This window comes from Cotesia glomerata, linkage group LG4 (assembly GCF_020080835.1).
Source record: "Cotesia glomerata isolate CgM1 linkage group LG4, MPM_Cglom_v2.3, whole genome shotgun sequence".
Classification (NCBI taxonomy): Eukaryota; Metazoa; Arthropoda; class Insecta; order Hymenoptera; family Braconidae; genus Cotesia; species Cotesia glomerata.
Genome location: NC_058161.1, coordinates 22099177 through 22113695, shown reverse-complemented (window position 1 = coordinate 22113695; position 14519 = coordinate 22099177). Strand labels below are relative to the sequence as shown.

Genomic DNA, 14519 nt, shown 5'->3' with positions numbered 1-14519 from the left:
CAAGTGGAGCATGTCAGTGCCAAAGCGTCAGTAGTGCGGGCCAGTCTCGCACGACTGATGCCGAACGTCGGAGGCCCAAAGCAGAGCAGGAGGCTATTACTGTCATCAGTATTCACATCGGTGCTCACTTACGGAATATCCATTTGGGCCGACGCATTAAAAACGCAAGAATCATTGAGAAAGGTTGGACCAGTATATCGACTGAGTGCCCTACGAGTAGCTAGCACTTTTCGCTCAATATCAGAGGAAGCAGTGTGTGTTATTTCCGGTACTCTGCCTCTCAGAGTCCTAGCTGAGGAAAGACGGAACCTATATCAACGAAAAAGGTCAACCACACTGAGCCCTGAAGAACTTAGAAGCGAAGAACGGCAACACAGCATCGCAAGATGGCAACAAGAGTGGAATGCTTCAGATAAGGGTCGGTGGACGTACCGTCTCATACCTCGGGTTGATGTGTGGTTCAACTGGAGTCACGGTGAGATCAACTATTATTTAACGCAGATGTTATCAGGACACGGATGTTACCGGACGTATCTTCACTGCTTCAAGCATGATGATACCCCAGAGTGCCCGTCCTGTCCAGGGGTCAATGAAGATGCGGAGCATGTCTTCTTTGTATGTCCACGTTTCAACCAACAGCGCAATGAGTTAGAGAAGATTCTGAAGAAGAGAACCCAACAAGAGTCAATAGTAGAGGCAATGTTGTCGTCAGAAGCTGCCTGGAACGCCACAAGCATTTTTGCTACAAAAGTGCTTACCGAGTTGCGATCCATTGAAAGGAAAAGAGCGAAAGACCGAATCTAGAAGGAAGAAATAACATCTTAGCCACCAGAAGGAAGAGCGGCAGCTTATTCCTCCCCCCGCGAAGAAATGCCTTACGGCGGTACCATGGGGGATCAGAGGATAGAAGAGAAAGGGGTTTAGGGTTTAGTGGGTAGGGGCATCAGCGTCGAGCTTTAGTATCACGCTGCGTCGAGTCGCCACATATCCAGGCCAACAGCTATGCCTAGAATCCGTAAAAAGGATTCCCCCCCCCAAAAAAAAAAAAAAAAAAAAAACACACACACACACACACACACACACACACACACACATACACACATACATACATACATACAGACAGACAGACACCATCGCGGGAATAGTCAGGGAAGCTTTCTAGGATCTCGAAACGTCGAGATTTGATGAAAACTCGATTTTCGTAAAACGGGCTGAAAACAATAACTTCCCGATTTTTGTAAATCTTCGATTTTCTTAGCGGGAAGTTGAAAAAATTTCAAAAAACCAAAAAAAATCGGGAAAATTACAGTTATAAATATGAGAAAAAAATCTATTAAACACGATTGTAAATGACTTGGATGCATTTTCATCGATGGAATAAACTATAAGTTATGACTACAAGTTACGAGCTGTTGAATATTGGCGAAGTGGAAAAAAAAGAATCGGAGTATAAATTCTGTTAAACAAGAGTTTAAAAAAGTTGAATCAACCCGACAGTTGCGGCGATAGGCACATCAAATAAACCAGGGAGAAAAATATAGAGAAAGAATAACTAGAATTTGTGATTATACATTAGAAAAATTCAAAGCTGCTCTAGATGCTGGTATGATAATGCACGATTTAGACTTACAAAAATGGGCTTTACAAGCTCAAAAATTATTAGAATTTGATGATTTTCGGTTTCAAGAGTGGTTGTTAGATTTTAGAAAAGCTCATCAAATTGTTTCAAGAAAAATAAATAAATTTGTAACATCGAAAACTATTAAAGATGAAAAACTCTTAATGGAAAAATCGAAAGAATTTGTTAGAAGTGTAAAAAAGAAAACTGCAATTTATAGTCTGTCAAATACTTTTAATTCTAACCAAAGCGGGTTTCAATTATAAATGCACTCAGGAAAAAGTGTAGCGGTTGAAGGTGACAAACAGGTTCAATGCTTGGTACAGTCAGTTTCTTCTACAACTCATATTTACACGATACAACCAACTATCTCTGCAGATGAAAAGCTTCTTTCTCCATTATTTCTGGTTTTAAAAGAACCAAGTGGAAAACTTGGTCCAGTGGTTGAAACAACACTGTTCAAAATAAATAATGTTTATGTAGTCTTATCAAAATCTGGAAAACTCACATTAGTTAAGTAATTGCTTAAATACCGATAGAATAAATTTCCTTTTTGTAAATATAATTCTTTTAAAATAAATTTTCAAACCACTGCTTTTATTTTCATATTTATTTTTAGACCACTTTAAAACTTGGCTGAAAAATGTTTTTTCTCCGATTGTTGGTTCAAAGAATTTATTATTATTGGATTCGTGGACTGGACACTATCCAGAAGCTGTAACTGTTGTTAAACCCTGTGATAAAAATTTGGAAATAATGATCATACTAAAGGAACAATTGGAAATATTCAGCCGCTTGATGTTTTCGGATTCAGAATATGGAAAAACTTCGTTAAAAATTTAAAAAATTGTGTTCTATGAAACTTCTACCAGAATTTTGAGCTCAAAGAGCTTAAAAGTATAGAAAAGATATCTTTTCGAGCTTGGAGAGCTCAAAACAACACATAGATTTTATTTTGAGCTCGAAGAGCTCAAAGACTTCGCAGATGCAATTTCAAGCGCCCAGGTATTAACGGAATTAGCGGGAAGTTGCAGGGATGGTCTTTAGGGTCAACCGTTTTCCTAATTTTTTCGATCAATATCATAAATGTTGTACATATAACAAATGAAATGGTCACACATTTCATAAACGTTATTAATGAATGAAAAGATGAATAAGTTTTCTTATTACCTTATATTAGTAAATAATCTGATGACTGTTTAGACTCTTCGAGATAAATATTATGTTATATCGAGACAAAAGAACGTTTAATTTAGTTGTGTGTATTGTTTTCATGAAAAAAAATCTATAACGGAAAGCAGATAAAAAATTATTACTGCTGATAAGTGTGATAAAGTAATTATCAATGAAAGATGATTTAAATCTTGAATTTTAATTTTCCATAATTAATAAAAAAACACTTATTTCCTATTTTTTAGAGCTCTTTCGATTGTTGTTAGTCCCGTTGAAAAATAATAAGTAGTTTTTTTTTTTAATTACACTTTTGTCATTTTTATTGCTTATAAAAACTCTTTGATATTAATTTTATAAAATCCATTTATACACGTTTCTCATCATTTTTCATATAGATTATGACCTCCTTGGGCATTTGCAAAAATATTGACTGCAAGTATTTGAAACATGCAATTAACCACTTAAGGGGGTCAACTTTGAGGGTTGATTTCAACCCCTAAAAATGTTTTTTCGCCGATAGAAAAAATCCGTGTCTCTTAAATTTCGACGTAGAATAATATATTTCAGCGGCATTGAAATCGGAGGCGGACACCTGGGAACCTTTCCTTGTAAGTCAGGAATTTTTAAAAGAATGAATCTAACATCTACTATCATCGTCAAATAAACTTTCAATCCTTGTATTTGACACAAATTTATTTATAATATTCAAAAGAGTAGACACGATTTTATTTTGATTTCAGTTTCATCAGTAATGGCTTTAACATCGTCAGGATTGTATAAAGGCTACGATAGGGCTTTTTGTATAAGAATGAAGTCAACGTTGACAAAAAGAGGATGTCATTTCAAGTCTTCAGGATATCGAGTAAGTATATCTTTTCTTCAAGTAATTTCTGAGAGGAACATTTGGAAGTTTATAATAAATATAAGAATACATAAAAATGTATTATTCGACATATTTATAATGGTAATATGCCAGTCCGTATCCTCAACTTCCTTATCTTTAGAGTCTAGAACGCTTTACAGGCTTTTCGTAGTAATTTCCCGTGAAAAAATTTTCTGATCAGACTATATCAGGCCTGATATAAACCGTCCATATCAGGCCTGATATGGAAATCGGCCATATCAGACTATATATGCCCTGATATAAGTATATCAGACTATATACCCGCCTGGGTAAGAAAAATTATATATCATTATATTACATAATTATAAATGAAAAATGGCCCTATATAATTAGGTATAATTAGCTATAATTATATATAATTATTTCCATAGGAAAAAAAATCGGCGCGAGTGGGAATCGAACCGTGGACCTACCGCTTGAAAGACTAATTCACTACCCGTTTACCTAAGAGACTTACTTGGAGAATAAAGTTTATTATAACTACAAGTAATGCAAATCGTATACATGATCGATTCGTAGTGAACAAAATTTTTTATCTAATTTATAAATTATTAACTGTCAATATTTATATATAATAATAGTATCTATTGTAACAGGTTGATTTAAGCGCCACCTGTTAATAATATTTTTTTAAATTCAATTTAATTTGAAATTTGAGTTTTTTTTATAGTCCACTGGTTGGATTCGCCGCGACCGAGTCGCCCTCACGTGAGAAAATCCGAACGAAACTCGATTGCGCGCGAAACAAAATTTATTGCGATAATAAACAATTGAATTTTAGTAAAATAAATGAGTTATAAGTTAGATTTAAGTTAGTTTAAGTATTGTAACTGGTACAAAAGACGATGGCCACGAACCCGTGAAAGGGAAGACAACGAGAATCATCGACGTGGATAATCTTCAAGATCATCATCGACGGAGAGAGGCTGTTCAGACAGAACAAGACGATGGACTACTTGGAACATTGAGTGAGCAAGCGGCGCAAACACGAAGTTGGAAAGCGGGCTGTCGAGCGTGCCAATGCTCCAGCCAATACATCAATTGACACGTCGATATCGGAAAATTGGACATACAGCGCCATCTCTGGAGTTTAAACGTCACTACATAAATTTGTCACGATGTAGTGCAAAATTTGGAGTATTGTTAGTTGTTGTGTTTGCGAATTGAAATTCGACGATAAATTGACTGTTGTCAATTATTTGCAAACTGTTAAAAATACATACATACATACATACATACATACATACATACATACATACATACATACATACATACATACATACATACATACATACATACATACATACATACATACATACATACATACATACATACATACATACATACATACATACATACATACATACATACATACATACATACATACATACATACATACATACATACATACATACATACATACATACATACATACATACATACATACATACATACATACATACATATATACAGTGTAGTAGACCCCATGTTTGAACAGTGGAGTAGACCCCATGGCTCTGCTGTCTAGCAATGCTAGCAATGCTACAGGGAGTAAAGAAACAGCTCTGATGGAAGTAGACGCACAGCAAACAAACTTTCCTCCAATAGGTGGAAGACCTGTTGCTCCCGTCAACACTCACACATGCCGAGGGAGGATAAACTCTCTACCGACTGTCACCGGTCAACAATCGCCAATGGAACGGCTTGGTAGCAAGATCGAAGAATTAGCTGAGTTCATAAAGGATAAACGAAATCTCCACCATGAACTCAGAAAAATAGTAGCTTCCATTGCCACGGCATATAAGTTGGCCAACAAACCAGCAACGAAGACGGCGAGAACCACGCAAACATCTCCGGATCTGAACAAAAAATCCCAGACGTTTTCGGTCACTCCTGAGAAAACACAGCATAGAGAAGAGAAAAACAAGAAGAGGCCGCTATCTACGCCCAGCCCTTCCTCGGAAATCGATAAGCCAGCACATAAGAAGACAGCCCGGGGTGATACCTGGACCAAAGTGACTCGGAAAAACAAGAAAAAGGAAGAACAGGAGCCAGTGGCTCAATCTGCTACAGCCCAAAACCAGCCAAGCAATGTTGGCTCCAAGAAACCGAGGAGGAAGAAGATAAAAACTAAAGCTGTGCTTGTCCAACCAGCTGAAGGGCGAACATACGCCGATCTCCTTAAGGAAATCAAAGCCAAGGTTAATCCGACAGAGACTGGAGTAGACATAAAGTCTATCAAACAAACGAAGCAAGGGGGCGTTCTTCTAGAAATAGGTCGCAAGACTGAAGACACTACCGCTTTCACGGCTGTGATAAAAACAGCAACTGCTAACATCGGTACAGTCAGAACGCTTACACCAAAAGCAACGATCGAGATCCTGGACTTGGATGCCATCACTACTGAGAACGACGTCCGCGAAGCACTCAAACATGACTTCACCGACAGCCTGGAGATCAAACGGGTAAATTTGACAAAGCCTACTCGACGGGGCAACCGGGCAGCCTTCTGCGAGATAGACGAGGCTAGCGCGTTCAAAATCCTTGACAAGGCTCGTATAATGATCGGATGGGTCAACTGCCGCATTAGACCAGTTGTAAAAGTAACACGCTGCATCAGATGTCTCGGATACGGGCACGCGACGAACTCCTGCAAGGGGCCTGACAGAAGCAAGTGCTGCTTTAAATGCGGAGGAGGAAACCACAAAGCTGCAGACTGCGTTGAACCGCCAAAGTGCTTCCTCTGTACAGAGGAACAAGAAGCTCCAGATAGCTTATGTCATATTCCAGGCTCCGGGGCTTGTAAGGTATTCCGCACCGCACTTGCCGAAGCTACAAAAGGGCAGAAATGACACGCATACTTCAAGGAAACCTGAATAGATGTGCGTTGGCGCAAAATTTACTTCGCCAGCGAGTCTTTGAAGAGAGGATCGACGTTTGCTTCATCTGTGAGCAATATCTAAACCTCCAAGATAGAGCATGGTTCGCAGAAAAAACTGGCACGGCGGCAATCTGGATTGCAAATACAAAGAACGTTACCACCATCAACAGCGGAAGTGGAGCAGGTTTTGTCTGGATTCAAACCCCCATAACCTACTTCATCAGCGTCTATCTCTCACCTAACGAAGGGATTAGTGTGTTCCGACAGAAACTGGCAAATATAGAGGATGTGATCACCAAGTTCGACGGCGAAGTTATCGTAGCTGGTGACTTCAATGCTAAATCGGCTGAATGGGGCGCTGATTTCTCTGACACCAGAGGCAACGAGGTCGCTGACGTCGTGGCTAGACTCGACCTCATAGTGCTAAATACTGGGAGCACCACGACTTTCAGAAGACCGGGGTACCAAGAGTCCATCCTCGACATTTCGTTGGCGACTCCAAAAATTGCCAACATGATTGAAAACTGGACAGTATCCGAAAATACAGTGGCAGTGATCACCAGTTCGTGACATTTAACGTTGGATTGGCATCTGCTCTGGTACCACAACACGACCTTTCTAAGCGAAAGTGGAATGTCAGGAAGCTTGATCCAGAGGCACTGCGAGCTTCACTTGCACGGAGCTGGTCTACCCTTCAGAACAACCCGACTCCGGATACTTGCAGCGAGACAGAAAGGACAGTACTAAATACGATGAAGGAGATTTCCGCCGCATGTGACGCCTCTATGCCGCGGTTGAAAAACCGGAGTTTTCGCAGGCCGGCGTACTGGTGGTCAACAGACATAGCGGAACTTCGCAAAATGTGCCATCAACTACGTCGCCGCGCAACGAGAGCCGCCAAACGCTCCCCAAGCCAGGACTTGTATTCAAAAGAGTACAAGCAGGCCAAAAGATGCTAAATCGAGCCATCAAAGCAAGTAAAGCAAAGTTGTGGAAAGAGATCTGCAACGATCTCGACAATGACATCTGGGGTAAAGCCTACCAAATTGTCGCCAAACGACTTGGAAAGGCTTCACCAGAGGCGCCGAAGTCTCCAGCCTTAATGGATAGCATCGTAGCGGAGCTTTTCCCCAAACACCCGCCGCGGGAGAAGAAACACTACACTAAAAACAACGAAGTAACGCCCTTCACAACTAAGGAACTACAAGACGCGGCCAAGTCACTCAAAACAGGAAAGGCACCTGGACCTGATGGCATCCCGGCATCGGTGATCAAGATTATAGCCCTGGAATACCCAGACTTACTCCTGAACACCTACAACGCATGCTTGGCAACTGGCACCTTTTCCGCGGTCTGGAAACGGCAGAGATTGGTTCTCTTAGACAAAGGTAAAGGGAACCCCCATAACACCTTCGTCGTTTAGACCACTCTGTATGCTAGACATTGCTGGAAAACTGCTCGAGAAGCTCATACAAGGGAGACTTCGCGACGACATCGACCGTGCTGGAGGTTTTGCCACCAACCAGCATGGCTTCCGGAAAGGTCATTCGACAGTCGGAGCGATCAAGAAAGTCATAAAGACAGCAACACAAGCATGGTCTGGTAGCCTCAAAGCTCGTAAAGTATGTCTTCTCCTCACGCTAGATGTCAAAAACGCATTTAACAGCGCAAATTGGGGAGACATTTTAGACGCTCTGGAGCACAAGTTTGACGCGGAGCCAGAAAATCTGGCACTAGTCGACAACTACCTTGACGATAGAAAGCTAATAGTGGAAACTACTGAAGGCCCACAAGAATACGCCATAACGGCTGGCGTGCCGCAAGGCTCAATAATGGGGCCTGATCTATGGAACGCAGACTACGACGAGCTTCTTGAAATCACGTTGCCAGAGCAAGTAGAGCTAACAGGCTTTGCAGACGACGTTGCAGCCACTATAGTGGCGGACAGCGTGGAAGAGGCCGAACTGCTAGTTCGGGAAACCATCGACACCGTCGAGACTTGGCTCGATAAGCATCACCTGAAACTCGCCAAACAGAAAACCGAGATGGTCGTTTTGACCCGTCAAAAATGGTTTCCAAAACCATTCGCTATGGACATGGGAGGAACAACGCTGACGTCAACAAGGGCCCTGCGGTATCTAGGGGTAATGATAGACGAGAAACTATCTTTCCGTGAACACCTCGACAGTGCATGCAAGAAAGCCAGCAAGACTGTGTCTAGCCTAGCACGAATTATGACCAACACCATGGGACCAAGTACAAAAAGGAGAAGAGTTCTTCTAGAAGCAGTCCACTCAGTACTGCTTTATGGAGCGGAGATATGGGCAGACATATTAAAGCAGAAGACCTACCGGCGAATGATCGCAGCAGTACAGCGGCGAGGCGCTCTCAGTGTTGCCTGCGCCTACCGCACAGTTTCCAAAGCGGCTGTATTGGTCATTGCAGGAGCCGCGCCCATCGACCTATTAGCGTTCGAAAGAGCAAAACTCTATGACGCTAAAGACAGTGATGATAACATGAAGGACGCAAGAACGAGGATAAAGGCGGAAACGCAGCAAGAGTGGCAGGACCGATGGACATCGGGAGAGACGGGCAGATGGACGGCGCGCCTGATCCCAAACATCAACGTCTGGCTCTCTCGGAAGCACGGGGATACGGACTTCTTCCTGACCCAGCTATTGACGGGACATGGGCAGTTCAATGCCTATCTTTTCAAGATGGGTTTGCACAGCACACCAACGTGCAAATACTGCCCGGATAAAATCGACGACGCCGAACACACATTCTTCGAGTGTGCTCGATAGAAGGACTACAGAAGAAGCACCGAAGAGATCATAGGCACCAGGCTCTCCCCCTTAAGCCTGGTGACCTATATGATCAAACAAGAGGAAAACTGGTCAGCTGTTGCAGTTTATGCACAGCACCTCCTGAAAGACAAAATCGCAGAAAGGGACCAGTAGCCAGGAGTAGGCGTCGTGAGACGTAGCACGACTGGATTGAAGTAATGCTAAGGCGGTTCCAATCCAGTCCTCCCCGTACCATCTAGGGGAGAGGGGAAGAGGAATTTTTTTTTTAGTGGGTAAAAATCTCCACACTACTGACTATCGATATCTGCCGGAAGATGGGCGGCAGAGTTAACGATACCGGTGTCTTTTGAAGATCTTTTTTCGTACCTTTTTACAAAAAAAAAAAAAAAAAACATACATACATATATACATACATACATACATACATATATACATAGATAATAATTTTATTGGATTCTGGAGCCTAGGCTCCCTCAGAACCATCATCAAATATATATTTATGATTAGTGTATGATGTGCAGAGTTTTAGATACATAAAAATAAAATCAAAATAAATATAGTAATTAACAGTAATAACATGTTAATCATGCTTATAAACAATACTTGTGTTATACAAAGCTCAACAACCTTCAATATCAGTAATAAACGTTCAATATAGCAGATAAATAATTTTGGAAATAATAATCATAGCACAGTCTACGGAATATTTCCAAACTTCTGGCTTTTGTAATTTCAGCTGGCAGCGCATTCCAGATACGTATACCACAAACAAAAAACGAGTTATCATACATACAACAATTAGATCTAGGTAGCTGCAGATAATCCTCCCTTACATCGCCTCTACGCAACGCAACCGGCAAAAATTCTAAGTGACATTCAAATAGCTGACGATAATTTAAATATATTTCTTTGTAAAAGAGGCACGCTGTAAAGTAGTTTCTTCTGTCACTCAGCTTTAACCAACCCAGCCTCTTAAAGTACGGAGTAATGTGTTCAGCTCTCGCAATTTTATAGATATAGCGAACACAGCAATTCATTTTGCGCTGTAATCGCATTTGCGAGTCATTAGTAATATTGCAGTAAGTCGCACAACAATAATCAAACACTGGGAATATTAACGTGGTGACAAGCTTTATACGCAGTTTTTCGTTGAAGATTTCATTATTAATCTTCAACGGCGCTAGAACCCGCATTGCCCTATTACAAACACTCATAACCTGATTTTCCCAGGTGAGAGTGCTATCAATTAACACGCCAAGATACTTAATTGTCGTATCGTAGTGAATAATGCAATCATTTACGCGAATACAATCAGCATATTTACAATTATTACAGTTAACTTTAACTCTACTACCAAAAATCACAGCTTTTGTCTTCGATGCATTAAACTTAAGGTAATTGACATTGCACCATTCTTAAATTTTAACTATTTCCGCATTCAGAGCAGCAACACATTCATTTATCTGTTCTGGATAGCAGGGCAAGTATATTACTAAATAATCAGCATAACGCAAATATCGACAGCTCAGTTGTTGAGAGAAATCTGAAATATAAAGCGATAACAATAAAGGGCCAAGCACACTGCCTTGTGGCACACCATTTAATACATTCCTTCAAGAGGATGCGCACTCATTAGCAAAAACCTGCTGCTTTCTTTGAGTCAAATAAGACCTAATCCACGTAATGGCATCAGTAGAAAAATTCATCAATAAAAACTTGTGTAATATTCTTTTGTGATTTACAGAATCAAAAGCCTTACTTAGGTCAAAGAAAACAGCTACAGTGACTTTAGATGCATTTATTGCTAAGCCAATATCATCACAGAGCTTTATTACAGAAGTCTGTGTATTCAGGCCCTCCCTTAAAGCTATCTGGTACTCATCTATGAAATTGTTCTCAGTAACATACTTAATAATCTGATCATGTACGCATCTTTCAAGTGCTTTCGACAAATTACTCGTCAGCGATATAGGTCAGTAATCAGCACATATCTCAGCATTTGCTCTCTTCGGTATTGGGACAATACGCGACAACTTTCACTCATTAGGAAAGACGCCAGAATTTAACAAATTATTAAAAAACAATGTAACAAATGGCAGCACAATCGATATTAAGCATTTATACGCCTTAATTGGGAAATTATCCGGACCTACAGAGTTGAAAGTAAGTCGCATTATTGCTTTCTTAACAGTAACATCATCAAGTGCTGAGAAATGAAAGTATAGATTATCATCGCCAGTGCAACGGGACACAATGTCAGATATATCAACAGTAAGATCAGAGTAACCAGACGACTACACAAAGTAGTCATTTAGTTCATTCAAATCCACCTCAACAATAGACTGTGTACCCTTCCGCCTTACCAAGCCAAGTTTACGCAGATCATTCCACATCGCTTGCGTATTTTTTGCCGAACTTAAATGATTATAATCATAAATAACTGATAATTATCAAAGTAACACTTTTTAGCTTCACTTATCCGCTGCTTCACCAAACGCCGCACACTGGCATACTCCTTATAGGCATAGCCAGTTCCCCTGAAGATCCTGTACAGGTTGTTACGACGAGCTTGAAGATCCCTAATGTAACTTGTAAACCATGGCGCCGGGGGACGACGAGGATGTATCGTTCTTTCAGGAGCAGCAATGTCAGTAATCCGACGAAGTTGCTGATGAAACCAGGTATTCATATCATCCACAGTCGTTTGTGATTCCATATCTTCAATGTTGACTCCATCAATCAGCCGTGCCAACAGTTCACCGTCAATACTCCACTGGAGTGCTCCAATGCTCCAGACAATACATCATTCAAAATGTCGATATCGGAAAATTGGACTTACGGCGCCATCTCTGGAGTTCACAGCTAACGACGGACCCAGCAGAGAGGGGAGAGAGAAAGGAATGCGACATGTGCTGATGTTTTTCCTTCTTCCACGTTTCCGACTTGCCGTGTGCAGACGCGTTTTTACGATACTTAGTTTTTTTTTGTTATTTTTGGGGAAAACTCCTTGAGTAATTCTGGCGTTTGAAATCTACGTATATTTAATTAGCCACGACGTAGTGTGCTAATTTTGGGTTGCCGAAAAATGAAGGCAGTGCGACGATAATTAGCTGTTGCTAATTAGTTCCTCGACGAAAGCGTCATACAGTACGACGCGTGTTCTGGTGTGATTGTAAGTCGACGTGTCCGGGTTCCAAAGAATCAGCAAGTATCCTCGCCGAGGAATCCATTATCCAAGAGTCCGACGTGGAAGCCGAGAGCGACTTGGTGGCAGAACAACCCAGGAATAACTTCAGGTCGACGCTGTGACCAGGGTGAGTGGCTTTGTCTCAATTGAAGTAGCTCGTGGGATTCGAATTTGTTAATTAAACAGTTAACTAAACAGTTAATTAAACAGTTGGATTGGGTTCATTAAATAATTAATTTATGTAGTATTAAGTGTACTCGACACTAGTCGAGTCATAGTGTAAGAACGTCAAGGCTAAGTTGAGTCAGTCAGCAGAGATAATCCCACGAGGTATTTAGGTACCGCCAATTTTTTTTTGTGTGTGTTTACGGATGTATAATTTTTATTGTTCGTTATAAGTATTATGCTGGTTGATTTTGTACTCCCGGGGTAATCGTTGAGTTCGATTACCCATTGATCGAGCTTCGGGTTCGTGCGATTTACCGACGTTGAGTAAGAGGTTCGCCTACGGAGAGGGAACCCGAGAAACGGCTGCCGCGTCCGAGGCAGGCAATCGGACGTAAGTTACCCACTCTCAGCGGAGCATTTGGGACTTAGAATAAAATTTGAACTGTATGAGACTCAGTGACAGAGAACTGAGTGATTATTTAATTTTTTTACTTAAGTGTTTAATTTAATTATTGAGTAAATTCGACGATTGAATTTTATTATTTAAGGTTTAATTAAAATCGGTAAATAGATTATTTAAATCTTGAAATTTAATTTAGCTATTCTTAATTGAATTTTGGTGCATCGATTATCGAGTTTTACTTATTTAATTAATCGTTATTAATTAAAGCAAGCGGAGATTTATTTTTTTTTGTGTTGTTATTAATTTTAATTAATCATCATTAATTAAAGCCGGCGATTCGATTTATTTCTTTGAGTTAATAAATTGTTATTAACTGAATTTAGCGAAGATTAATTTTTTTTTGTTAATTTACTGAAATTAACTGAATTGTTGCAACGATTTATGTTTTATTATCGTGCTTAATTGTATTTACGTGAGTTCAGCGAAGATTATTTTCTAATTTAGTTAATTAATTGCCGTTAATTAATTTGAGCAAAGATTGATTTTTTTTTTGAGTCGCTGGTCATTAATTTAGCTGAGCGAAGGTTCATTATTATTTTTTTTGAGTATTTAGCGAGTTATTATTAAGTGGATTATTATGATTAGCTCATTGTTATTATTGCGGCGACTTTGAACTTTTCCTTGTTCGGGTTGCGAACTGCGAATCGATGACAGCGTCGACGATTATTATTGATTAAGGAGTCTACCCTCTTTAGAATTTTGAAAAAATCGAATTTTTTTTTTTGTATTTTTCGAAAGTATACATATTTAAAAGTATCATACTGAAAATTTATAAAGGACCGAGCAGTCTAACTGTACTTTTGGACGACGTTTACGTAGCTACCTGAGCGCGCTAATATGCGGACCGCTCGGAGCGGTACGGTCTACCTGCCTTTGTATTCATTAGCAGCTGCAACCTTTTTCAGGTATACTGACAAATGTACAATATTATAATATACTATCCATACTGAAAATTTTCATTTATGATAGGTTATTCTCGAAGGATACCGTTCCATTAGAATTTCTCCCTATATTAGTCGTGTTTGAAATTTTCAACCGTCAGTATCTGTGCTCGTGATTACCGAAATGGACAAGAAAAGTGTAAATCAAACTGCCAAGTGGAGACGTCCAGGTTCGAAGCCGAAAAAGCGGAAATTTCATGGAGTGCTTCCACATGACCACGAGGCAAATACAAGTTATGCTAGTGCATCTGCGTCGAAGTTACAACAATCGGAAGATACCAGTTTCGACGTACACGTGGATCAAACGTCAGGATACAGTATTATACAGTTTTTCCTGGTTTTCTCTACGTTGCAAGAGTATTTAAAGAGTAAAACTT

General features: G+C 40.1%; 1 protein-coding gene across 3 annotated transcripts in view; it reads left to right on the top strand.

Moving 5' to 3' along the window:
* LOC123263017 (protein trachealess) overlaps nt 1-14519 on the top strand; it is a 372435-nt gene that overhangs the window by 259076 nt on the left and 98840 nt on the right. For all 3 annotated transcript variants that reach the window (XM_044725531.1, XM_044725532.1, XM_044725533.1), the window contains one exon: nt 3532-3653. In XM_044725531.1, coding sequence (XP_044581466.1) covers nt 3532-3653 — 122 coding nt within the window. The remainder of the gene's footprint in view (nt 1-3531; nt 3654-14519) is intronic.